The sequence below is a fragment of the Pituophis catenifer genome, unplaced genomic scaffold (genome assembly GCF_029215685.1).
Source record: "Pituophis catenifer annectens isolate HBS135680 unplaced genomic scaffold, rPitCat1.0.hap2 SCAF_4, whole genome shotgun sequence".
NCBI classification, from domain to species: Eukaryota; Metazoa; Chordata; class Lepidosauria; order Squamata; family Colubridae; genus Pituophis; species Pituophis catenifer.
In genome coordinates this window covers 75,494,820-75,522,023 of record NW_027256884.1, presented here as the reverse complement: position 1 = coordinate 75,522,023, position 27,204 = coordinate 75,494,820, and the positions used below count along the sequence as shown (strand labels likewise).

The 27,204-nt window shown below is 43.4% G+C and overlaps 2 protein-coding genes across 13 annotated transcripts in view; both read left to right on the top strand.

The window, feature by feature from the left end:
* Positions 1–27,204, top strand: part of LOC139317262 (beta-1,3-galactosyltransferase 5-like) — a 40,822-nt gene continuing 13,618 nt past the window's right edge. The window contains exons 1-3 of one of the 6 annotated variants that reach the window (XM_070944285.1): positions 13,668–13,687; positions 13,886–13,956; positions 15,036–15,092. In XM_070944285.1, coding sequence (XP_070800386.1) covers positions 15,036–15,092 — 57 coding nt within the window. In that variant the 5' untranslated portion in view covers positions 13,668–13,687; positions 13,886–13,956. Of the gene's footprint in view, positions 92–13,598; positions 13,688–13,863; positions 13,957–15,035; positions 15,093–26,171; positions 26,261–27,204 lie in introns of those variants that run through there. The other 5 variants (XM_070944286.1, XM_070944283.1, XM_070944284.1 and 2 more) reach the window with 5 other exon arrangements.
* LOC139317264 (beta-1,3-galactosyltransferase 5-like) lies at positions 8–26,945 on the top strand. 7 transcript variants are annotated; one of them, XM_070944294.1, is made up of 4 exons: positions 13,660–13,687; positions 15,036–15,092; positions 25,172–25,218; positions 25,644–26,945. In XM_070944294.1, exon 4 carries the CDS (start codon positions 25,644–25,646, stop codon positions 26,598–26,600), a length of 957 nt encoding a protein of 318 aa, XP_070800395.1. In that variant the 5' UTR covers positions 13,660–13,687; positions 15,036–15,092; positions 25,172–25,218; the 3' UTR covers positions 26,601–26,945. The 7 variants fall into 7 exon arrangements, with proteins under 7 accessions (XP_070800396.1, XP_070800397.1, XP_070800395.1 ...); XM_070944292.1 differs by lacking the exon at positions 13,660–13,687 and adding an exon at positions 13,927–13,956; XM_070944295.1 differs by lacking the exons at positions 13,660–13,687; positions 15,036–15,092 and adding an exon at positions 8–91.

Below are 27,204 nucleotides of genomic sequence, written 5' to 3'. Positions count from 1 at the left end.
CTGTGTATAAAGTAAAGTCGGGGTTGGAAAGCAGTACATCAGTCATATCTGGACGGATGGCATATGTTTCCTCAATAGTCTGAATACAATCGTGAGTAACTTTTAAATCTGGTTCAGGCAGCAATGTGGCTGGATTCAATGTAGTAAATTGTATTAACTTGATCATGGGGTTGTGTGTAATTAAACCTTGGTATTTCAGCATGCAAGGGTTGGTCAACCATAAATGTCCTTTGGTTTCTAAGACGGCTTTGAGGGCATGGGGGGTGTAGATATCCAATTCCTGGCCAAAAGTTAATTTATTAGCTTCTTGTGTTAACAACGCCGTGCCTGCCAGGGCTATCAGATAGCCAGGCCACCCTCTTGCTACAATATTCAGCTGCTTCAACAGATAAGCAACGGAAGCGATGCCAAGTTCCCATTTTCTGGGTGAGAACCCCCATTGCTATGTTTTTGTTTTTTTTGTTTTTATTTGATTTATATGCCACCCTTCTCCGGAGACTCAGGGCGGCTTACAATGCGTTAAGCAATAGCCTTCATACTTTTGTATATTTATACAAAGTCAGCTTATTGCCCCCACAACTGGATCCTCAATTTACCTACCTTAGAAAGGATGGAAGGCTGAGTCAACCTTGAGCCTGGTGAGATTCGAACTTACAGTAATTGCAGACAGCTGGTGTTAATCACAAGGCTATCAGTCTGCTGAGCCACCAGGCAACTAAACAACGTTCTGTTTAGTGTCGACAAACAGCTAAAACAGCTTGTCTAAGTCAGGTAGTCCTAAACTGGGAGCTTGCATTAAAGCATCTTTTAAAGTTGTGAAACTTTTCTCTTCCTCTTTTTCCCATCACAGAAGTTCCTTATCACTTCCTCTTATAACTTGATAGAGAGGTTTTGCAATTAAACTGAAATTGGGGGTCCAGATGCGACAGAAGCCTGCAGCCCCCCAAAAAACCCCTCAAGTCTTTTCTATTCCTAGGTGCCGGGAGCTGACATATGGCCTCCTTTCTCTCATGGCCGAGAGTTCTTTTACTTGGTTCAATGTCATATCCCAAATATCTGACTTTTTGTAAGACTAGTTATGCCTTTTTCCTGGATGCCTTGTAGCCCAGCTCTCACAAGAGATAAAGCAGGTTATGGGTGTTTCACCAACAGTCGTTTTCCGTCTGGCCTGCGACTAACTATGTATTGCAACACAACATCTGGGTAGGGGATTTCCAGGGCCATCAAATCTTTTCCCAGTGCAGGCCCGAAAAGAGTTGGGGAGTTCTTGAATCCTTGGGGTAACCGTATCCAGGCATACTATTGTTTTCTTTCCCATCACTCCTTGAATACTGGTAGAGTAGTGGGAGGCTTGGCTCAGAGGCTGGGTTAGGACTGAACGAGTGACCCCAGTATCCACAAGGAAGGAGATAGGTTTGCCTCCTATTTTAAACTGACCACAGGTTCCGGGAGGCGGGCTGAACCTGGCCTCCACTTCTGCCAGGCCTATGAGGAGGGCTTTTGAAAATCCTTCTCTTCGTCCTCTCCCTCCCTTGCTTCTCCCTAGGCCACCTCTATAGTTCTTCACAAACCTGCCTCTTCTTCCTTCTTGTCCTTCCTCCTTATTCTTTTCCAGGCACTCACCCTTCCAGTGCCCTTCTTTCTTACATATGGTGCACTGGTTACCTCCCAAACCCATTCCATACCCTTTGCCTCTGCCACCTCCCCTTCCTCTTGGTACCCCCATCATAGCAGCGGCCAGCAATTCAGCTTTTCGTTGCATTTTTTTTTTGGTCCTGCTTCCTTTCCTCCACCTGGTCACGATTGACAAAAGTCTTCCCAACAACTTCCATCAACTCACTCATAGGCTTTCCCAGGGCTCCCTCCAGTCTTTGTAACTTTTTACGTATATCTGGGGCACTTTGTGATATAAAGATTATGGCAAGCATTCAAGCATTTTCAGGCGCTGTTGGATCAATAAGAGTATACATTTGGTATGCCTCCAGCAACAGAGTATAAAAAGCTTCCAGACTCTCAGTGGCTTCTTGCATCACCAGGGAAGACTTGGACAGGTTAACAGCTGGTTTTCCTGCTGCATGGACTGCCCGCACCACCAAATGTTGATAGTCCTGAATTGCCCATAATTGGCCATTTGGACTCCACAAGGGATCCTTCGTAGGGAAGCGTTCCTCGACATATGCTTCAAGAGTGCGACCTTGGGGTAGATCAGGCTTCACTATCTTTGATACTGCAATCCTAATCTTTTCCCTTTCAGGGTGGCAAGGTGCGTGAGACTAGGAGCCTACATTGCTCAACTTTGAATTTCTGGATCCAAGACGGAGGTCTTTGAAATAAGCTGAGCCACACATCAATGCAGGGGGCTTGGTTTGGGTGCCCTAATGTGGGGTGGAACACCACATCTGATGTACCTTTAAAGCAATAGAGGGATCTAATTGTTGAGTCCTCACAATTACGACCTCAGCGTGTCGGCTGTGTTGCCGGCGAGCGCTGATTGGTGGAGACGTGAGCAACTAAAGTAGCGGGAATTGCCGACTCGCTGATTGGTTCAAGCTGTCTAACAGCTTGCTATTTAAGCAGCTGTCAGGCAGCGAGTTCTTTGTTCTGGTTAATCCCCTCACATGGGGCTAGAGGTTCTGACAGTTCTGGTTATAAATAAAGTTAGTGTTCTTGACAGACTGGCTTCCGTGTTGTCATTCCAATATACAACACGACTGGCGACAAAGGTGGGATCACTCCCAAGGCAGTCTAAGAACAAAGACTGAATTGAGGCACGCAAAACAGCGGTGCCTGTTAGTCACGGACTTCTCCCTGGCAGTCACAATGGCAGTGGCCCTTCCGACTTTCACGCCATTCGAGCCAGCCTCTGAAACCTGGGACGATTACTTGGAGCGGTTTGAATGTTTTTTACAAGCCAATGACCTGACCGATCTGTCCAGCGCTAGGAAGAGGGGGTATTTCTTGAGCTCCTTCAGGCAAGAGATCTTTGCAACAGCCAGGGCTCTGGCTGCCCCGCAACCGGTATTTACGGTACCCTGGGAGACCTTGTTAGAAAAGCTGAAACACCACTATTCTCCCACACCATCAAAAATAGCCCAGTGCCATGCGTTTCATCAGAGGACCCAGAGGTCAGGGGAGTCAATTAACGAATACATGGCTTCCCTGCGAACGGCTGCCCTCCACTGCAAATTCTGGGAGCTGGATGACATGCTCCTTGACCAGTTGGTCTGTGGAGTGCGAGATCTGAAACTGCAGTGGAGGTTGTTAGCCCGTTCCGATCTAACCCTCCCGATTGCCATGGATGAGGACAGGGCTTCCGAGATGTCAGCCCAGTCATTGGTGGAAATTCAACGTTTCCAGGCAGGAGGGGCCCCTAATCCTACTCCTCCCCAGTCCATCCACTGTGAGGAGTTGGACGTGGAAGACGCCCCCGAGTCGGAGGGAGGAGTGAGCTGCCTCAAGACCATGCACAAGCCTAGATCGGCGGCCACTGTCAAATCCCCCCAGGGCAATTGCCTGGGCTGCGGCAGACAGCATAACCGGGCGGAGTGTAGATTCAAATCCGCCATTTGCCGATGCTGTGGGAAGTGGGGACACCTGTCCAGGGTCTGCCGAGCGACACTCCCACTCCCAGATGACGCGGGAGAGCCTGCACCCAAGCGACAGAGAGCCAAGGGAGTTGAACGCTGCGAGAACTGTGTTGAAGTGTTTCGGGATACAGAGATTGATACCGTGGGCATCAACCATGCCTCCATATCTGATTTAGCCAAAAAAAATTACGTTACGGTCCTCCTCGAAGGTGCGCCCTGTCGGATGGAGATTGACACGGGCTCCTCCCAGTCCCTGATCACCTGGGCCTTCCTCAAGACAATAGTCCCCACTTTTTCAAAGCAGCATCTGCGACCATGCCCTGTTAAACTGAGGGATTATCAGGGAAAACCTATCCCCACTCTAGGCTGTGGATCTGTCCATGTTGTCTATGGTTCTTTTTCAGGTCAACTGCTACTGATAGTTGTGAGGGACAGTCGACCCAGCATGCTCGGGTTAGACTGGTTTGCCGCTCTACATCTGGGCATGTCCGGAATCCACGCTACTAGCTCCGATGCCGCCGCTGAGCTGACCCGGGAGTTCGCAGATGTGTTTGATAGCCAACTTGGTAAATATACAGGGCTGCCCATTTCTTTCAGGTGGCCCCTATCTGGCTGAAGCCACGAAGGGTGCCACTGGCATTGCGGGCCAGGGTTGACCAAGAGTTGGACAAATTTGATAGCTCAAGAGTCCTCCAACCAGTGGATCACGCTAAGTGGGAGACCCCCATAGTGATCCCCCTCAAGGCCGATGGGTTGATTAGAATTTGCGCTGATTATAAAGCGACACTCAATAAGGCACTCTAAGCTAACCATTACCCCATTCCAGTGGTACAGCATTTACTACATTCGCTGGGCCAGGGGAGAGTCTTCACAAAGCTGGATCTCGCTCAAGCATATCAACAGCTTCCGGTGGACGAGGCTACTGCCCTGGCCCAGACGATCATTACGCATAGGGGGGCATTCAAATGTACCCGCCTGCAGTTTGGGATTAGTGTTGCCCCAGGCATCTTCCAGAGCCTCATGGAGCGGCTGCTCCATGGACTGCAGGGCGTTGTGCCCTACTTCGATGATGTCCTGATAGAAGTTGCGGACCAGGCGGATCTCATCGCCAAACTTAGGGCTGTCCTCTCCCGTTTTAGGCAGGCAGGGCTGAAACTTAAAGCTGAAAAGTGTCGCATTGGGGTGCCCCGGGTTGAGTTTTTGGGGTTCCTAGTGGATTCTGGCGGTATCCGCCCAGCCCCAGGAAAGGTAGCAGCAATAAAAAACACCCCTGCACCCTCCAATCGGGCCAAATTGCAGGCCTTCCTTAGCCTTCTCAATTTTTATGCTGTTTTTTTGCCTCATAAGGCTACACTTGCGGAACCCCTGCATAGGCTCCTAGAATCTAGAACGCCTTGGCATTGGGATCACAAGGCAGCCGCCTCCTTCCAGGCAGTAAAGGACGTTCTAACCTCCTATGCCGTCCTCGTTCAATACGATGAAGCTTGCCACTCTCTTTAACGTGTGACGCTTCCCCCTATGGGGTGGGGGCTGTCCTGCGCCATCTGTTGCCCAACGAGACTGAGGTGCCAATCGCCTACTATTCCCGCATCCTGTCATCGGCAGAAAGGAATTATAGTCAGATAGATCGGGAAGCTTTGGCGGCCGTCGCGGGAATCAAACGATTCCACGATTACGTTTATGGGTGGTTTTTTTACCTTATCACCAATCATAAGCCTTTGTTAGGGTTGCTGGCAGCGGACCGTCAAACTCCACCCGTGCTGTCACCACGCATGTCCTGGTGGGTGGAGTTTTTGGCGGCTTATTCATACCAGTTACAATACAGGCCAGGGAAGGCAATTGGGCACGCTGATGCCCTCAGCCATTGTCCCCTACCATTAGCCATCCAAGATCCGGCGCCCGCGGCTTCCGTCCTCCTGGTGGACAATCTGTCCCCCTTAGTGACTGCCGCCGATATTAGACACCAGTCAGCCGCCGACCCCGTTCTGTCACAAGTCCTGGATTGGGCATGCAGGGGCTGGCCACAGGGACACAGGACGCCTGAGTTGGTACCGTACTTCCGCAGACAACACGAGTTCACCTGGGCATCGTGCGCATGAAAGCTCTGGCCTGTAGTTATGTCTGGTGGCCAGGTATCGGCCAGGATGTGGAAGAGTGGGTGGCCCATTGCCGCCAATGTCAACAGTCTAGGTCAGTTTCCCCCGTGGTCCCTGTTCAGGAATGGGAGACCCCCAGGGCCTTCTGGGCTAGGGTGTACCTGGATCTTGCTGGCCCCTTTCAGGGCCGCACATTCCTAATTTCGGTGGATGCCTATTCGAAGAGGGTGGACCTCACAATCATGTCATCCACCACCTCGGAGGCTGTGACAAGGGTTCTAGAGAGACTGTTCGCGACCCATGGTCTGCCGGACACTGTAGTCACCGACAATGGCCCGCAGTTCACGTCCGCATCCTTCCAGCTATTTCTCGCTTAGTTGGGCATCCGCCACGCCCGAACGGCTCCTGCCCATCTGGCCGCTAATGGTCTGGCGGAAAGGGCCGTACGGTCTGCCAAAGAGGCTTTGCACCGGTTGGGTTCCTCAAATTGGCACCACAAGGTCTACCAATACCTGTTGGCTCAACACACGACTCCCACCACTACCACCAAGCACAGCCCCGCAGAGCTCCTCATGGGAAGGTGACTCTGGATTACACTGGACTGCCTGCACCCTACCTATGCCCACTAGATACCTCCGGGGGGATGGTTGCAAGCGAGGACATTTGCTGTGGGTGACCTGGTCTTCGCGCTGAACTTCGACCGGGACATGAGGTGGCTTCCGGGGCAAATAATACAATTAACCAGGCCCTACTCTTATAGGGTCCAGCTCACCGATGGTCGAGTATGGCGGCGACACATAACCCAACTGAGACGACGAGTCGCTGATGGGTCCGACCCGCGCCCCGTTCAGGACCCACAAAGTTCACAAACACCTGTGGCCCCGGAAGTGCAACCAGGCCGGCCTGACTCTGTGCCCGACCGAATTGTTCTCATCGGCTGGCTTACCTGAGGCCCCTGAGCACGCTGATGGTCCTCCAGCTCCGGATAGCAGAGAGTCACCCATGCCTCCAGGAAGCAACCTTCCGGCTCTGCCCACAGCAGCGGCCATGCCCAAACTGAGACGATCTGGGCGGTGCCAGCGGCGTCCGGCGTATTTGGACGACTACGCATGCTCGGTCCAGGTGGAAAGGGGTGTTGAGTCCTCACAGTTACGACCTCAGCGTGTCGGCTGTGTTGCCACGAGCGCTGATTGGTGGAGACGCGAGCAACTAAAGTAGCGGGAATTGCCGACTCGCTGATTGGTTCAAGCTGTCTGACAGCTCGCTATTTAAGCAGCTGTCAGGCGGTGAGTTTTTTGTTCTGGTTAATCCCCTCACATGGGGCTAGCAGTTCTGACAGTTCTGGTTATAAATAAAGTTAGTGTTCTTGACAGACTGGCTTCCATGTTGTCATTCCAATATACAACACTAATGTTCCCTTATCAGGCCAGCCTAGCTCACAGAAGACCCTCAACCTCTGTTTGCTCCACTTAATGCTGTAGTCTTGACTGACATAAGCAAGTTTGAAATGCTGCAACATGCACTCTAAAGGAGTAAGGGGCATACTTCCTCCCCCTCCCATGTTCCTCCTGTTGCACCAGACAAGACAAATGAGGAAAAGGGATGAGAGGAAGGTAAGGGGTCCTTTCTCTCGGGATAACACAGAGGGAGTTATTTCACACACTCATGTCCAACCCAGGGAGCCGGAAAATCGCGGTCTCCGATGGGAACTGCGAACGCCAATTACTTCCTACTGGCCCAAGGCGCTGGACATTCAACAGTCATCATTGGGAATCACAGTAGACACTCACATCAAGCACACTTGACAACCTTCCCCCCCTTTTACCTCATAAGAGAGGGTACCTTTACCTCTTAAGAGAGGGTGATCAGTCCTCTTCTCTGTCCCTGCTTTACAGGGAGGGATTATTCTATTCCCCAATACTTGCCTGCAGGCTTGTTCTCCTGTCCTCTGGCCGGCTGTAACTTGGCCTGGTCTCCGTTCCCTTTCCAAGTGGTTCTTGGAGGCGTCAACCGCCGCTGCAGGGGTCCTGTGTCACCGGGAAGTCCCTCGGAACAAAGTGTCTGATGGTGCCTGGGAAGTTCCCTCTAACTCAACAAGGCCCCTGGCAGAGGGGTGACCCTCCAGAGAGTCCCAATGACTCGTTGTATCCCATCTGGGGTGCCAGAAATGAAGCAGGAAAACCCACTTTCCCAAATGCAGGAGACAAAACCACAAAAGTTGGAGAACACAGGTTTATTTGCTAGCAAGGGTTCGGAGCATTCACATGTCAGATTCCGAACCCTGAGCTATGCCCAAGGTGTACCTTTTATACATTTTGCAATTCTAGCCACGCCAGAGGCATTACGCTTCTGACACTATTTCCATATATGGATACTATCTTACACAGTCTGTTACTTTCCGTGAACACTTCTGCTAATATGTTTCTTAATATAAGTTCGTTACAGGAATGATATAGAACATAGGTCATTAAGCTCATCGGTAGATTTAACAAGTTCCTTATTTCTGTTCTTTGTACTTTCCTGAAGTTTGCAATATAACTTCTGCTCCAATGTCAGTACCTCAGAAAACAATATAACACTGTGCATGATACAATACTTAGATTAATATAGGTTTAGTATAAGACCCTTCTGTCTCAACACGTCTTTAGTTTATGACATCTCCAGGGCATCAGTTAATGTACTAGCCCAGAATTTAGTTATAGTAACCAGGTGTTACTCCACCCACCCCAAAACACCTTTCTATTCATCTGAGAACCTCCAAGCTTGCAGGATTTTAAGATGCCCCTTGTCTGTGAGCTGGTTCAGGGAGGAGGGAGTTGCAACTCATCCCCTACTGAGCAAAATTCAATAGTCAGGAATTTTTTTAAAAAACATTTCAGCCGCCTTAGAAATAAGCTACACTTGCTGTGATCGAGCGTTTTTCATTCCCATAAGCGCCCCGAATGTCTCTCTTATGAGAGACAATTGTCTCTCATAATGTCTAATGAGACATTATGTCTAAATAAAATTATTATTTTTATTATTTATGTCTAAATAAAATTGTCTAATGTCTTAGACAATTGCCTAGACAATTGTCAACGGAAGCTCTATTTTGCCTCCTTTTATTGATGGCTCGGTTAGTCATAAATTATGACCTCACGGTCTGGGTTCTTTAAAAAGTGGTCGACAAGGTTGTGTGTATATTGCTCCGGGAACGTCTTTAAGACTGGAGGTGAGGAACGAAAATGCACAAAAAGTGATTTACAGAGTAACCCGGCTCCAGTTTTCTCTAGTCTCGAGTTTTCTCTAGAGAAATGCAGGGCGACGAAGATGCTCTGGAGGAAATTCTGGAATATTGCTTGGTAATAGCTAAAGATGGGTCGGCTTGATCTCTCCCTTTTTCTTTAATATGAAGTGAGAATATTTGCAGGCAGTTCCTAACTTCCCTTTTGCTGCCAATCAGACGTTGCCACGACAGGAGCTGCTACCAGGATCTACAGACAGTGTGGATTTCATAGCTTCGATTTCATTGTCTGAATGCAGCAGATTTATCTTCCGAATCCAATCAATTTAAATTCCGTGAAATTGGCCCTGGGATGGCACCCGGAGCTCCAGGAACTGAATGTCAGAAATGTGATTTTTCTGGTTTTTCGGGGTTTTTTTCCCCCTTTGGAAAAAAACCCGAGACTACTCACCTGAGATTTTATGCAGCATAGCTAAATGAACCGGGATGAGATTGGGGCCACATTGCATAAAGGGAAGGGAAGGAACGGAACCTCAGAATTTGCTCCAATCGGTACTCGTGTCTTCCTGAGGGGCGGTGGGATATTTCAAAGTCTGAGCTCCTCTGTTTTCATGTGTGTAAAAAGCTGGATCATGCTTTGATTAAAAGGAAACCTGATTCACGCAGGCCTTTTTAAAAAAAACAAAATTGCTGAAAAAATAAAAGGAATTCATATGCCAGCTTTCTTCAAAAGAACAATTAAAATGCTCGGAGAATGGGAAAACGACTACTGAATCAAGCCCAGGAGAGGAGAACAGTTTTTTGTCCGAAGAGTGCTGCAGTTTCTGGATTATTATTGGAGAATTTGGAAGCTGAACCTGGGAAACATTCTCTCCTGTAAGTTATGCAAAGGCACAACGGCTTTGTCTTCCTGTCTGCCTACGAAACACCTACATCTGAAGAGTTGTCCCCCCCACCTTTTTTTTTTCACATTTTCTGATCAGAGCTGATTCTGTTTAAAGGGCATAATTATCAAGATAGATAGGAGCAGAATCTCCACAATACACTAAAGAAAGGCTAACTTTTAGTTTTCTTGGGACCTATGTGTATATTAACCCACAAAGTTTTTCTGAGCGAACCAACTGGTTGCTTTTTTGCTCAGGAAGGGCAGAGACTTAGAAATGGTTCCCTAATTTCACTTGATTGTACTAAATGATCGGAATAGAAATATCTAAGGTATTTGTCAACATTAAGGAAAAGAAAGGATGTGGGTATGTTCTTTTGCTGAATAATCTTTATAATATTTTTGTTTATCTATGCCCATATATGATAAAGATACTGCTTAGCAAAATATAATCAAGAATTTAATCTTTTGCTTAGGACTATGTTTATGCATGAACAGTATAGTAGAGTTTGAGTCTGGAGAAGCACTTGGAAGATCAGAGAAGAGAATACTACCAGTATTCAGTAATCAAATTGAGCCTGTGTCAGGTGAAGTGCCTCTGATCAATAGAGGCATAAAATTTGATAAATATATACAAAGAAATGGATTTTGCTGGTATCATGGTGGTGCTGCCTTTACTATCCTGGTGCCCATCTGACGTCTTGGTGCCCACATATGCCTTTATTAAAAGATGCAGGTTAGTTAGAAACCATTGGAATTTGACTCCAACCAACCAGGAAGAATGCAGTTAAGCTGGGGAGGGAAGTAAAAACGTAGTCATGCTTGACTTCTGGGGACTTAATAGACACATTCAGAATAAATTAAAAGGGACCTTGGACATCTTTTAGTCTAAAACGGGAGACCCTATACCATTTCAGACAAATGGCAGACCAATCTCATCTTGAAAGTCTCCAGTGATGGAGCACCCACAACTCTGAAGGCAAGCCAGTCCAGTGATTAATTGTTCTGTCAGGAATTTTCTCTTATTTCTTGGTTGGTTTTGTTCATTAGTTTCCATCCATTGCTTCTTGTTCTGCCTTTAGGTGCTTTAGAGAATAGGTTGACCCCTCCCTTTTTTTTTGGCAGCTGCAGCACACCGCTGGCTCATATTTAAGTTACTGTCTACTACGACTCCAAGATCCTTCTCATAGTAACTACTACTACTACTACTACTACTATTATTATTATTAGTAGTAGTAGTAGTATTAGTATTAGTATTAGTATTATTATTTAAATTTGTATACCGCCCTTCTCCCGAAGGACTCAGGGCGGTGAACAGCTGAAATTAAGATACATATAATATAAAAGTTAAAAATAACTAAAATAAATTAAATCGATCGGCCTCCCAATTTAAAACCCCACATCTATACAATTTAAAAAACTAACCCATAAGACCTTTTAGGCTAGGCCAGCTTGGTGGAATAAAAAAGTCTTCAGGGCCTTACGGAAAGTATGGAGGTCTGGGATCAGTCGTATTCCGGGAGGGAGCTCATTCCAGAGGGCGGGTGCCCCCACAGAGAAGGGGGCCTAGGGGCCACCAGCCGACATTGCTTGACCGACGGCGCCCTGAGGAGGCCCTCTCTGTGAGAGCGTATTGGCCGGTGGGAGGTTATTGATTGCAGAAGGCGGTCTCGTAAATACCTTGGCCCTAAGCCATGGAGCGCTTTAAAGGTGAGAACCAATACCTTGAAGCGCACCCGGAAGACCACTGGGAGCCAGTGCAGCTCGCGCAGGAGAGGTGTTATATGGGAGCACCAAGTCGCTCCCATAATCACCCATGTGGCCACATTCTGGACCAGTTGGAGCCTCCGGGTGTTCCTCAAGGGGAGCCCCATGTAGAGAGTGTTACAGTAGTCCAGGCGGGAAGTGACTGGGCATGCGTGACTGTGCATAAGGAGACCCGATCCAGAAAGGGGTGCAACTGGTGTATCAGGCGAACCTGATAAAAAGCCCCCCTGGCCATCTATAATCAATAGATGGATAAAACTTTGACTATTGTTCTTGCCAAATTAAAGTCAGAGTCCTTGAACTGATATTAATAAATGAAATTGGTACCGTGTTTCCCTGAAAATAAGACCCTGTCTTATATTTTTTGAACCCCGAAATAAGTGCTTGGCCTTATTTTTGGGGAGGGCTTATTTTCGGGGGGAGGCTTATTTTAGTGCACGTGCTCAAAAGCCTGATTGGGCTTATTATCAGGGGAAGACTTATTTTTGGGGAAACAGGGTACTAAGTGACACTACTGGAGAGGTCCTTCCATGGTTTGAGTTAGTGATGTGTAGTCTGCAAATGTTGCAAATTCTGGAAAGCTGCAGTATCTCAAATACAGGATGTCAGAGTTCCAAGTAATAGATCCATTTCAAGCAAAAACTCCGAGGCAGGTGGATTCCTCAAAGAATAGCTTTATTGGAAATATCATATTGGCACATTTCTGGTGAAAACCAACTCTGAGGGGCCCCTTGATTTTCGCCTAATTAAAAGTGAAAGTTTTTCCCTCAACCCCAAACAATCAGTCACATGGCCCAATCAAAGCAGCGTCAGCTGGTCTGTTGTCATCACTCCTCCTTCGTCCAGCCAGGTGTGAGAACATCCTTGGTTCCCAAGAGAAAGCATTTTATTTTGACTACACAACCCCAGCTATGTGTAATCCCCCTCCCTATCCCTCGCTCCAGTGTGGCAGCACTCAGGCTCCAAGATGGCTTTGGCCAGATCAGCTTCAGGGTTCACACAGGACTGCAATCAATATTTTCCATGAATTTTAAATCAGACTATGGGAATTTCATATGACATAGTGATTTCCTACATTTAATATTCTTAGAATCATAAAATTGGAAGCTGTCATTTATGCCATCATTTCTAAATTCTACTCAGTGTTGGAATCTAAATTAAAGGATGCCTGGCTGATGGCTAATATTGGCTTGAACACATATGCTGCCCAAAGTCACCTTGTGTGAAATGAGTAGCTATATAAATTCAACAAATTTATATTTGATAATACAGTGAAGAGAAACCCACCACTTCCCTGAATAATTATTTCCATTATTAAATTGATCTTTAAAATTAGGGTTTTCCCCCTCTAACGTTCAATTGAAATATTAATTAAATTAATTAAATTCTTTATTCTTTATCGTACAGCAATAAAATCTAGCTGTTAGGTAGGTAGGCCACAGAGCTCTCCCTCAATCCAGCACACATTATATATAATACAATCTGCTTCTCCTATAGAATACTACTCCCTTACCCAGTCACCCATTTCCCATCTCAGCATGGTTCCATATATGGGACTGTCTTCTCTCCTTGCCTGGACATCTACATATTTTGAGAAAACACTTATCTAAGGAGAAACTATCCTTGGAATGTACACCTAATCTCATTTCCATGGGTAAGCTATCTTCAAGATCTGTGAAAAGAAGGCCAACAAATTATTACAATGAAACATGGTTTCAGAGTGTTAATAAAAGTATAAATGCTCTAATAACATGTCTTAATACTATGTTCTAAAATTGTAATGGATGCCCCAGAAGCCGGCTCAGATAAGGAAGGGCCAGCTTCAGAAACTTTGGAGCAGGACTTATAGGAGTGTCTAGAAGATCTGGAGGGGGATGGGGAGGACTCTGAACCAGGAGGTTTGGGAAGATAAGAGAAGGAGAGGCCAGGAACCTCAGAAGGGCTGGGTGAGTGAACTGATGAACGGCTGGCTGACAAAAGGGGAAGAAACACAGCTGCAGCCAGAAGGCACAGAAGATCAGCCAGAAGCAGAGGACAGAGAAGGGGCACAGCTGCAGCCAGTCAGCTCGGATGAGGAGGAGCTGCCTCCTCTGCTGGATCCCAGTTAACCCAGGGCTGAGGCACAATGGAGGTCAGTGAAGCTACTCATGAGGAGGTAGCCTCGCCCCTCCTAATGAGTTACACCAGCTAGTGACTATTTAGCCCAGCATGTGGAACAAAATGATGCTGGGAACAAGTCACCTATTCTTGCTGTGCATTTGTTCAGCCATTGTGATTCTTGCCTTGGGACTTAAACATTGACTCTATTATTGTGGACTTTGCTTCTTAGACTATGGACTTGGATTTTGGCTTTTGTAATTTGTGCTTGGACCATGGACTTGTCTTTTGACCTTGAACCAGGTGGGTGAGTTTATGGACTTGTTCAGTGTTTCCAGACTTTGGAATTGTACTCATTGGGTTTTCTGCTTGTTTCTGCATGGGCTGAATCCTGGGGATTACTATTTGGCGCTGACAAAAAGCCTCAATAAAGACTTTAAACCCTTATTATGTCTATGTGTGTATGAGTGGGGCATGACAAAAATATTCTAACAGTTTCTTCGGGATTAGGTCAGGGGGGGGGGGGGGGGGAGAATATCTCTGCTCCTGAAGTTCCATTGAGCCTAGCCTCCTCAGGCTTTCTAGATTGCATTTTACACAGTAACAAATGTGTCTAATTTGCCTTTGGGAAAGTATAATTTACAATCTGGAGTGCAATTTAGTCTGTAATTATTTCTTTGTTCCTTAAATTGAAATGAGTGAATCTATCAATATCCATTTTGCTAAGCTTTTTTTTCTGTTTTTTAAAATTATTTGGTATTGAGCTATTTCTTTACCAGTCTGATATTAAAAAAGATCTGCATCAAAAACTTTATTCAATGTATATGTATTTCTTCTAATACAACATTTGAGCAGACATTTTCCCCTAATAAATAAATATATCTTCCTGCTATACTTCTTTTTAGGCATTTTATTATATAAGGATTTTTTTGTGTCTGCAGTTTTTTCTAACATATTGAATATGTCTTTTGAACTTCAAACTGCATCACGTGATTCAGAATATTGGGGGTTTTAGGTCAAAATTGTGTTCTGGCTTGTATGGACTTGGGGAAATACAAATTAGAGAAGTTTATATTGCTGCATAGTATGAGCTAAACACATTTCTCTTATTTCTCTATATCCAGCTGAAAGCTCTCATCTAAATTGCAGGATGGGAAAGATTAGCAAACAAACCAAAAATATAAATCAAACAAAAATGTCTCTCTAGCCAGGTTCGCATTATAGATAAACAAAGAGAACGACAACAAACAAAAAATGTAGGAAAAATAGAACATAAAAGGGAGCATGTCACCTCCGCTTATGTGTTGGAAGAGTATGTAAACTCGAACTAAGAATGAATGCATTTTTTTTTCTCTTTATTTTCTTTGTTGGGATTTTCTCAGATGCTGACCCGGAAGACAAACATTCATTCTCATCAGTACATTCAACAAGTATTCAAGGTAACAGGAGTATGTAGCACATATTTTAAGCTCTATGTTTGAACAACCAAATACAAAATTGGGTACCAGAATTGCTCTAAGAGAGAAGAGATGAAATATGGCAAGTTGCTCTTTCACTTACTATTATCTCCATATATTAGAAGCCTTTTCATTCACAAGAAAAAAAAAATCCACATTCTCAAAAAACAGCAACTGTCTTTTCCTGCCAAAGCTTGGTTTCTTGTAACATGGCAATAGGAAACAAAAAGCAAAATAAGTCTTAAACTTGGCCTAGAAAAGGGGTGTCAAACTCAAGGTGCTTAGATCTGACCTGTGGGGTTGCCCTGGAAACAGTGAAGGATCGGCCCGCGATAGCTCTGCTAGCGAAAACGGAGTTTGGGAGGGCCGTGCTGCGGCAGCCTCCTGCAACTCTCTCCCAGTGAAAATGGAGCTCCAGAGGGCCACATGCAGCCCTCCTGAACTCTGTTTTTGCAGGCAGAGGGCTTGGGCCACTAGAGGGCCCCCGACATGTGTGACATTGAGATGGCCACACCCACCCTGCCTCTCCCCCCCCCCCCCCCCGAGGTCAAACACAACCCTGATGTGGCCCTCAGTGAAATTGAGTTAGACACCCCTGGCCTAGAATAAGTTGCCAAATAATATGATAGTAAATATTTTAAATATATTATGTGTCTTAAATTCATGCTGCAAAACTCCCAAAGCCACTGGGTGGCAACAGAGAGTCAAAAAATGAAACCTTTTCTTGCCGCCTAGCGATCAGGATTTTAGAAGCTCAGATCTGGGAGTCTTTCAGTGCACAAATATAATTTTAGATCTATATTATATTGTTGTTCATTTGCATCACATAACATAGATGGGTTCTCAAATTGTGGAAAGCAAAACTATCAAAAAATTGTTTTAGTTCTCCACTAAAATACTTTGTTTTTGTTCCTACCAGTAATTCTTCTATCTCTAGTACTACAAAAAAAAAAATGTTTTACATCTTATGGCAATCATGAAAATGCCTGACAGTGAAGCTCAATCATTTTGTTTCAGCTTTTCACTTACTAAGAGGAACAGAATATTACTTACAGTAGTTGTGGTAACAGGTATTATTTCTTTAACCACTTAACAGATTTTATTAGAAATCTTTTCATTGCTGCATTTTATCTCACATTTTAGTAATGCTTGTTAATTATTAAAAATTAAGAGACACACATTGGTTGCAGGTCCAGGCCTTATCTAATAATGAAATAAAAAATAATGGCAGCAGTCATACAGGACAAAATCAGGATCCAGAAATGAAATATTTTGTTACAACCTTCCTGTTAAACTATGAAGAGGGACAGAGATGTTCAGAATATTTGATTGTGGGTCTATTGAAACAGCTTTTCCATACAAATATATGGAAAAGATTTCAAACATGATGCTCTTTTTCCTATAAAGACAGTCAAATTTTTCTAAATTGTGATCTTCAACTAAAAAGGTAAGTTGATTCTTTTTTCCTGCTGAGGGAAAACTGTGATAATCAATTATTATGTTCAGGCCATGGAAATTACAAAATCAAAATTTAAGAAAGCAAGAAATCCAATTCAGTTAGATTTATTATTTTCTTTTTGCAAACCATTGTCAATATTTGTTTGCAGAAAACCTTTTGAGTGTTTAGTAGGGATGACTCTACTGACTCCTAATACAATGAACAATTTTTTAAGAGTAATTAATCTAGGATTATTCTATTAGCCCGTAGAACAGCTTTGTAAAAACAGTCTAAGAAGTTATACAACTACAAACGTTTTCAATAATGTGCTAAAAATGGACAAAGAAAATAGCAATTCTATACACAGTATAGAGTTACAGACATGGAGTAGAGCTAGAACAATTGTTTGTCTCTCATCTGCAGTTGTGTATTTATCTTACACAATGATTGATTGCCAATACTTATGTATACAGTATTTACTGATCATAGGAGATATTCTGAGCACCACACTCAAAGATCTTATGCTGGCTTTTATTGTGTAATTTGCAGATGTGACTGAGTTCATGCTTTTTAAATTTATTATTCAAATTTATGTAGTTGCACTTCTCACAAAAACAAAGTGATTCTGGGTAGCATACAACAAAGTTAAAAAAATAGTCAACACCCCAAATAATTATAATTGCTTAAACATTAAAAACTACAAAATATTATATTTTTTAATCAACTCCTCCTCTGGTTGTAGAAGGCAATGGGAGAAATAGACTCTGGACCTCTGAGGCATCTGGACTGATCATGAACAAGTGACCAGCATGCAACTCTATCCCTCAGTATTCTAGGAGGAAATGAAGTACCATATTTTTCGCACTATAAGTCACTCCCGACTATAAGACACACGTTAGCTTTAGAGGAGGAAAACAAGAAAAAAAATCTGCTTCTGCCTCCCAGCATCCATCCAACATTCATCTGGCTAGCGTCCTTGCGGCAAACAGCAAACAGCCTGCCTCCTCCGTGTCTGCTGCCTCCACCAGGGAATGCTGGAGCCTTTGCTGCCGAGCAGCTGATTGGCGGTTGGATCAGCCTCCCGGAATACCACCAATCAGCTGTTCTAGGTGGCAAGGATCGCTCACGGATCCCTGCCACCTAGATCGTTCATCTATTGCTGCCGCCCATTCGCTGCCGCTGCGATGGCAAATGGGTGGCAGCGATCGGTGGTGAACAAGTGGCGTTAGATGGTGGCAGTAATGCCCGCCACTAGAACAGCTGATCGGCGGTATTCTGGGAGGACCATCGGCAGTATTCCAGATGGCACCAACCCTCTCCCCCTGCCATAATATTCCCTTTATAAGACGAACAGACTTACCCACTTTTTGGGAGGGGGGAAGTGCATCTTATAGTGCGAAAAATATGATATATAATCCAATTACTGTATTTTTCTTGTCCACCTTGAAAGGCTATTGATTTTGTGTGTTATCATAAGACATCAAAAGTAAGGAAATTTTAAAATATGAATACAGGTATTCCTTGGCTTACAATAGTTCAGTTAGTGACTGTTCAAAGTTACAACAGCACTGAAAAAGTGACTTATGAACATTTTTTCACACTTATGACCATTGCAGCATCCTCATGGTCATGTTATCAACATTTATGATGGTTGTAGTCTCTCAGGGAGATGTGATCCCCTTTTGCGACCTTCTGACAAGCTAATTCAATGGGGAAGCCAGAGTCACTTAATAACTGTGTTACTAACTTAACAGTTAGTAAAGCCTGTCTAAGTGGGAAGACTCAGATAATTGAATTGATTAAAATTGATATGATTTCTGTAAAAAATTAAGTGTTAAGATCTGTGCATTCCCTAATTCAACTAAAATTTAAAGCGGGAATAACTAGTGTATATGTCTAAAGTCTTTGTGTACCTTCAAGGTAACTGCAACTGCCTGATCTCTAGAGATATGAAATTTAAATTGTTAAAAAAGAATTGAGAGTATTGAGAGGAAGAAAAAAAAATCTCATCCAGTTTGGTCTGGCCATCTAAACGGATGAAGAACAAAATTCAACTTTCCTTCTTCTCTATGCTTCAAGATAAACTCCAGTTTATAAGTAAAAGTTTTAAGTTCACTAGCTACAATACTGATGTGTAGTTGCTATTCTTTCAAACTTGACCACAAACTATCTACCCCCTCCCTTTTTCTACTTTGCAATGCCTTCCTCACCCACGAAGGGGGGAGGGGACCTCGTTCTCATGTCTTTAGCCCTGCACGGATGATTTAGATCTGTAAAAGCAGAATTAGAGAGATTAAGGAATCAACTTTTATTCAGTTATGAAGAATTATAAAAAGTGAAAGATGAATTACAAAAGTGACACAAAATAAATATTGAAAATCTTAAAGATAATATGACTATGCAAGCTAAACAGTAATTAGATGATTTGCAAATGAAATGAACAAGAAAAATTAGAAGCTATGCAATTTGAAAATGACAGCTTAATTAATAATAATAATAAAATTAGAATCAACTTACATTAGAAATAGCAAGACTAAAAGAAGAGCCTGTAGTACAGTGGACTAAACACTGTTATTAACATCTGCTGCTTGCAATTACTGCAAATTCAAATCTCACAAAGGTTGACTCAGCCTTCCATCCTTTCAAAGGTAGGTGAAAAGAGGACCCAGATTGTGGGGGCAATAAGCTGACTTTGTATAAACATACAAAAGTATGAAGGCTATTGCTTAACACATTGTAAGCCGGCCTGAGTCTCCGGAGAAGGGCGGCATATAAATTAAAGCAAAAAAAAAAAAAAGATTTACCTACAGTAATTACTATCTCTGAAGAAATGATGCTTCTGGTAAATCACCTCAAGGAAGAGATAGAAGTTCTTAGACAACTTAATAGCTGAAAATGAAAAAAAAAACTTGTACAACAAGACATCAAACAAAAAGAAAAGATTGATACACTAAAAAAAAAACCCTCCTTTTCACTTGCTGAAATAAATTTTAATCATAATTACCAAGAACTCCAAGAAAAATTATACTTCTCTTTTAAAAATTGGATAAGAAGAAAGCAAAGGCAAGAATAAAACTAAACTCCAGGCTAGCCTTGGAACGCGGTGCTTGTATTTGTTTCTTGCCTGCCTTCCTAAAAACAATAAACTAATTTTGCTCTCAAGCAAGAAAAAAGGAAGCGCTGCCTTCCAACAATCCTTAAGGGGAAACCTCCAGGCTATAATAGACCAACAGTTTCCAAGAAGGGACCCTTCCTTTCTTTCTCTTGGAGCATTGATGGACATTCTGTTTGAGTGAAAATGCATCTCTTCTCTGCGCACAATTTATAAAAAGACTTTGTTTGCATCTAATTGAGACCTTTGCTTAGCCACAAAAGTGACAAAGCTTGCTTTCCTTCTCTTTGCATCCCAAATTCCATTGGATTAATTGAGTGAAAGTATTCTGCTCAGTGGTAGAGGACAGAAAGAGGAAAGACAGTTCTTGTGTTGGCTAAGAAGATTGCCCTACAATAAAGGGGCTCAGGGCAGCATGTTTGAATCATCTTTGCAAGGTTTGTGCGTATGTTGTTTTAGACAAGTTGCTTCTCAAGCCTAGTGAGCTCAATCTACATTGAAGAAAAGCTGCAAAAGCATTCTGTAAAGAAAGGAAGCCATAGGCCTGGCTGCAGTAGATGAGAGGCCTGAAAGCTGAAGGGGACCAGGGTTCAGTCAAGCCCCCCCCCCCCGAATCCTTGGTCCGAATGAAAATAGGGGGAATAATGTAACCTTCTTAGTAGACACAGAGGCATCTAAACAAAGCTGCTAGATTCCTTTTCTAAAATATCCAAGGGGTTAATGGCTTCATACATCGTCACCCCATGCTGAAAACCCTGAAATGTTCCTTAGATGGAAAAAATATAGATATGCCTGTGTGTCCAGTTTCCCTCCTGGTCGTGATGGCAAGAAATATGGCTCAAGAAGATCTAATCCCCAATACCTGGCAGGAGTTTGAAGTACAGGCAGAAAAGCTGTCCCCGCTGCATTGCAATAAGCCAAAGGCAGAGAGAGATGGAAGGAAGCTGTTTGTCGAATTGCAGAACCAACTATTGGGAAATTAACCCTTAGGCAGCCAACTACTATTTACACCAGCCATGCGATACAAGGAGTTTTAGAGACAAAGGGGCATTTATGGCTGACAAACCCCAGAAATTACAAGCATCAAGCTCTCCTCACTCAGAAACCACGAGTAATCCTGAAACAAACAAATGCTTTAACTCAGCTACTCTTGTGCAAGCATCAGGTCCTGAAATTGAAACAACGTATGCAGGTCAACACAGCAACCAGAGTGGAGCAGACCTTCCCAAGCCTGACTGACCAGCCTTATCAGGACTTTAAGAAAAAAAGCAGACAAAGAAATATGAATAAGTATAAACTGTAACAATTGAAATACCTTAATGGTATATGGTGGTGAAAGTAAAAAGGATTAAGTTGTAACTTGGATACCAGCTAGAACAATTCAAAATTTAATTAGGGAAATTGTAACGATTGAAATATTTTAAATTATATTGTGATGAAAGTAGAAATGATTAAATTGTGATTTGGAGGATTGTATGGGTAAAACACTGGAAAGAAAAAAGTTTAATGCCTAGGTCAGTGATGGCTAACCTTTTTGCCATTGCATGCCAGGAAGGGGGGGCGGGGGAGGTTCACACACATGCGTGCCCACACCCATAATTCTATATGCCCCGCCCTGCGCATGCGTGCGCAACCCCCCCCCCCGCTCCTGGCATGCAATGGCCCGTTTTTCTTTCTCACCTGGCTCCAGATCCTCTCTATGCATCTGGGGAGGGCAAAAACAGCCTTCCCCACAGACACACCCCAGGCTCTCCAGAGGCAGGAAACAGCTGTTTCCCTACTTCTGGTGGACCCAGAAGGCCTGAAAATCAGCTGGCCAGTGCACACATGCGTGCCAGAGCTGAGCTGGCGTGCCCACTGATATGGCTACGTGTGCCACCTGTGGCATGCATGCCATAGGTTCGCCATCATGGACCTAGGTGGAAGGGCCCATATACTGTGGTCATGTGTTCCTACTTGCAGTAAAAACGTTGGAATCCAAGTCTTGGATTCACTGGACTCGAGTTAAGCCCGCAGTTTAGGAATATTGGGAGGCAGACCAGGACTAGGCCTGACCCCTAGTAGTACGCTTGAAGAAGCGCCCCCTATAACTGTCCTACTGGCAACGGGCAGGCAACATACGGGGCAGAAGAGGCCTTACTGGTGTCACACCGGAAGCTGACCCTCTATGTACAGCTGAAGATTTGGAATGGGAAGTCAAACATATATAGCCATAGGTACACTATCTCATATTTTAATAAACGTGCTTGCTGTTATTGTGATTAGTTGTGATTTGCTGTATATAGTATGCTGGAATCACCTCTTCCTCAAAAAGACGGGTGCTGAATCTAAAATCATTGACTGTGACAGAGAGCAGTACGAAACTCCTGTAAATATTTAAGCCAGGGAATGAGCTCTCTGTGGAGCTGCTCTAGCTCTAGGAATGTGGATATTATATTTAACAAATAAGAGGTGGTTCTGTGGGATACCTAAAACTAATATTGCCCTTCCCAAGTCACATATAACCCTAACCTTCTTCCTGATGTGGTGATTTTGTAGATTAAGGGAATTGTGATTGGATAGGTTCTGTGTAGAGGACAATTATGAGTTTTCTGTGGCTTTGGCTATTATTGGCAAAGAGCCTGATGAGTAATAACACACTGAATAGTAGTTCCCAATGTTGTAAGAATGCCCAAGTGACACCCTTGCCCTTGAGAAAGGATCTGGGGAAGTTGAGAACCCCAAAAGACAAGGCAAGAATGGGTCACAAGGTGTGAACTCTTTGGACCAGGTCCACTCCCGCCAACGACATATCATCAATAGGTGGGGTCGGTACCCTGGACCTAAGCCAACCCCAAAACCTAAAGACAAGCGTCTGACAATCCCAGAACAGAGTGGGGTAGAACAAAGGGAGAATGGGCCCTGTAACAATTGAGAAAAGGGAACTACATATTAAGAATACTGAAATTGAGTTAAAGCCTAGTTAATCAGTCGGACTCTACCCTAAGCCAAAAATGCTGGTTCTGTTTGTCTGCTGGTTCTTCATCTTACAATGCTGTTCCAATTGAGCCAGATCTCTGGGTCAGGACCAAAACCACAATGGTCTTAGAGAAAAATATTAGATGGAGAACCAAAACGGCAGCGGCCAAATTGCAAAAGGACCCTATACTAGAAGTCCCATTGCCTGGCTGGATTAGACAGATGTTATTCCTGTTGTGATAGGCCTGGCTTTTATTCTTTGTTCAGACAACTAGCTATGAGAACAGTAAAGGAGATAAAAGTTGAAAAAAAAATGAGTTGATTTTGATGTAAGGCCTTATAGACTGTAAAACTGACCCTGATCTCTTTGATGAACATGAAGTTTCTGATACAGGAACATATGTACAACTCTCAACTGGGTAATTAGAGAAAGTGCTTCAGAGAATAAGATTGAAAAACATATGTATTATTTATCTTTTCTGTCTCTTTATTATGTATCCTTATCCTGAACTGATTATGTTATGTCAAATATTATATGCTTGCTTGCTTATTAAGAAGTATAAAACGTTACCTACTGAAAAAAATGAAACAGATGGGAAACAGTGGAAGTTTCTGCATGGAAAAACTTCCAAAGGGGGGAATAATATAGAATAATGAAATTGGATATAAAAGTGAAATAATATGGGGTCAGGCTAGAGGATCTCTGAAGGGCCTGTTTAACTAGGAAATATAAGAGACAAATACTGGGTTCAAAAAGTTAAACCGCAAGGTTACTCAAACCACAGGTTAGCTCACTATTCTACAGTTGGAGAGTTCAAGAATTCAAACCGCAGAGGCACTTATGTCAAAATGCAGAACTAATCCACATGGAGTTTCCTGCTTAAGAAACAAAGGAAGGCTAGCTAAAGAGTATGGTGTAGCAACAAGGGGGGGGGGGCTGTGGGCTGTCAGAACTGTAACCAATCATAAGATGTTAAAAGTATGTATAAGAGTAACTGCATCAGAACCCTTCGGGGTTCAGTTTTTGCTTCTTGTGTTGCCACTGAACCTTGCGCAATAAACCTTTTCTGTTTGATCCTGGAATTCCGTGTCAGTTCCTAGAATTCCATAATAGAAGGGTGTTGTGGCTCCGTTGCCTGAGCCTGGGCTATCGACAGCTGCAGACTCTGAGAGTGAGGGAGAGGAGTTGGCAAGGCCTTCTCTGGCAATGCCTCCGGAGGACACCAAAGGCCAAACGATAGGCTCAGAGCCAAGCATGTCCCCGCAGCCACAGGTGGACAGCGACGAAGAAGATAAGTGCTGGCTGGACCCTCGGCAGAGGCGCAAGGAGAAGCATGTGCAGCAGAGGGGAAGGCGTACCAGAGATTAGCTGAGTCACTGGACCACACCCCACAGGGTATAAATGTGGGTGTGGTGGCCGGTTCAGTTTGTGACGAGCAAAAACTGGAAATAATCCATGATCTCTGCGTTACTGGACTTTGCCTGCTTTATCGGACTGCATTTGGATTAATCCTTGTATTGTTGAAACTCTGCCTGTTTTATCGGAATGCTTGCAGTCTAATCTTTGTTTTGTGTGAGTAAAGTCTGAATTGGCAGCTAGCCACTGGGTTGCTGCCAGCTTTATCTTCAAAGAGTTCTGTCATGTGGCTTATTAACTCTGGGCCGTCTGTGGGGGTGCGTGTGTGGTACGGGGACAGAACAAAGGGATTCAAAAATTAAAGAGCATTGATTACTCACTGCAAGCTTCCATTTCAGCACAGCAACTTCTTGCCAATTTAAGTGAAAGATACCAAAGTACTGCTATCAATACTGCCATCTGTTGGTGATTTATAACATCGGAGCCATTGCTTTTCATCCAACCCTCATATCTCCAGGTCCCATCTCTGCAAACTGTCATTTGGCAGGTCCTTGGAGGTGAACTTTTTCATTGCCTCCCACATTCTTTGGAACTCCCTCCTGGTGGAGCTTTGATCTACTTTAGGAAACGCAGAACCTTTCCTCTTCTATTGGCACGGAAGAAGGGTATTTTATAAAATGCAGATGGAGTTTGCAACATGTATGCTTTTAATATAAATTTTGTTCTCTGTATTTAGGTTTATGGTAAAAAAATACTAGAGCTTTGGGAGTCTGTGGCATAAATTATAAGAAACAAACAAAAACCCTGTAATTGTAGTTAGAATTTTACATCTAGTTTACAATATTGAGGACAACCTTTTCTTTTAGTCATCCTTAGGTGTATATATTTTGGCAAGGCTTATACTCAACACTGAAAAGAAGCTACTGCCAAAGTCTTCCTTTATTTTCTAAGAGCCAAGATGCTTTTGGATCTGCCAAATAAATGAGCGCTGGATATAGGAAATAGTAATATTCTAAAATTACTGCATGACTAAAAACTATAAGCTGTATCTCTGAAGTAGTACCTTTTAATTTTTCTCTTGGCCATATTGATGAGAAATGGAATAAAATAAAATAAAATTGATATTCAAGGTCTGAATATTCAAATAACATATCTGCTTGTTCTTGTGTTTGAGAACTATTATTATTTTTCCATAGGCATATTGAAGAAGTAAGAATTCCTGAGGAAGTACTTTGTCCAACAGGTACTGGGCTTTACATAATGTGGCATTCTTTTATTTCTTTTGCTTATGCAGCACTTTTTTCTTCATAGGTTATGTTTGATTTTCCTCCAATTTGCTTTTGTGTAAATTCCTTGCTTATTGTTCCTTATTTGCCAAAATCAGTTCTCAATTTGTTCTACACCCAAATCTGTAGGGAAAACACTTGGCTCAGATAAAAAGGATACACATTTTTATTAATTGAAGGACCTAATGCAGGGATGAGAATCAGTGAGTGTCCAAATGTTCATAAGCATATAGTTCTCAACATCCTACATTGTTGGTTACTATCTATATAGAATATACAGTATATACAGAATTGTAGTTCAGCATCGGCTTCGCTCATCCTTTTTATATCAATGCAAGGAATTCATCTTTTCCATGTAACCCTTTTTTTCTTTTTTCCCTAGATGGCTTCCAAAAGACTCAGACAAATACTTTTTTTGACAGCCATACTGGTCTTTGCTGGGTTATGTTTTTTGACCAAGTGGACTTCAGTTGGAGAATACAACTTCTGTCAGACCAAAACTGAGGACGTGTCTTTAAAACAAGGCAAAGAATCTTTTTTGTTGGTACCTCATTCAGATTGTACCCGGAACCCTCCATTTCTCGTCATTCTAGTAACTTCCTCTCCTACTGATTTAAAAGTTCGCGTAATAATCCGTGAGACCTGGGGCAAAAAAAAATTAATAGCAAATAAATTGATTGTAACCCATTTTCTTTTGGGAACCACCTTGAATCCTGAAGAACAGGTTGCTGTGATTAACGAGAGTCTGAAATATGGAGACATCATCCAGAAGAATTTTATAGATGCCTATTATAATTTAACATTAAAAACTATGATGGGCATTGAATGGATTCACAAATTCTGCTCAGAGTCTAGCTTTGTAATGAAAGCAGACTCAGATGTGTTTGTAAATACTTACTATCTGACCGAACTCCTCCTAAAAAAAATCCAGAATACCAGATTCTTCACTGGCTTTTTAAAACTGAATGAGTATCCAATACGGAAAATATCCAGTAAATGGTATGTGAGTAAACATGAATATTCAAAAAATGTATACCCTCCTTTTTGTTCAGGGACTGGCTATGTTTTCTCAACAGATGTTGCTAGTCTGGTATATAGAATTTCTGACAGTATTCCCTTTATTAAGCTGGAGGATGTATTCATAGGCTTATGCCTTGCTGAACTTGATATCAAATTGGAAAACCTCCATTCCAAGCAAACCTTCTTCCCTGAAAGGCTTGAATTTTCACCCTGCCGCTTTAAGAAAATTGTGATGAGCCATTTTGTGAAACCTCATGAGCTGATGATCTATTGGAATGCACTGGAGAGATCCATGGATGAAAAATGCCCTGATGGCTGAAATCCTTCTGAACTGGGGGCAGATGGTTTTGTTGAGGAAATGTGTCAAAATTATCTTCAACTAGGCCAGCAACAGGCAAAAATCTGAAATACTCAATTTTTTTCTTAGAGATTTCATAGTTCATTTAGCCAGTTTCTGCACAGGCAGAATGTTTGGATTTTAATTCCTAGAATGCTTAGCAATGGCTATGCTGGCTGGGCATTTCTGGGAACTGAAGTCCACCCATCTTAAAGTCAGGAAACATTGATTTAACTAAAAGGGTTTTGGCTACACTGTTTGTAGCCAAATAGTGTTCATGTCAGGTTTCGATGTCATCTCAAATAAATTGCACTCCCAAACAATTAATCTTTGCTGAAATATTCCATTTATTGAGTACGACAGATCTGGCCCCGACTTTGTCGTAGCCGATACTAACCCGCTGACCCCCAAACCCTTCCCTTTCCGTTCCCCAATTCTCATCTTCTCATTGGCCATCTTCCAAGTCAGTCTCCCCATCTTCTGACCTCAGCCCACAGGAATGTCCCCCCTCCCATCCCATCTCCTAGGGGATATTATCTACAGAGAAAATAAGTAGGTGAAAAGTCAAGCCTCGTCTCCTCCTTTT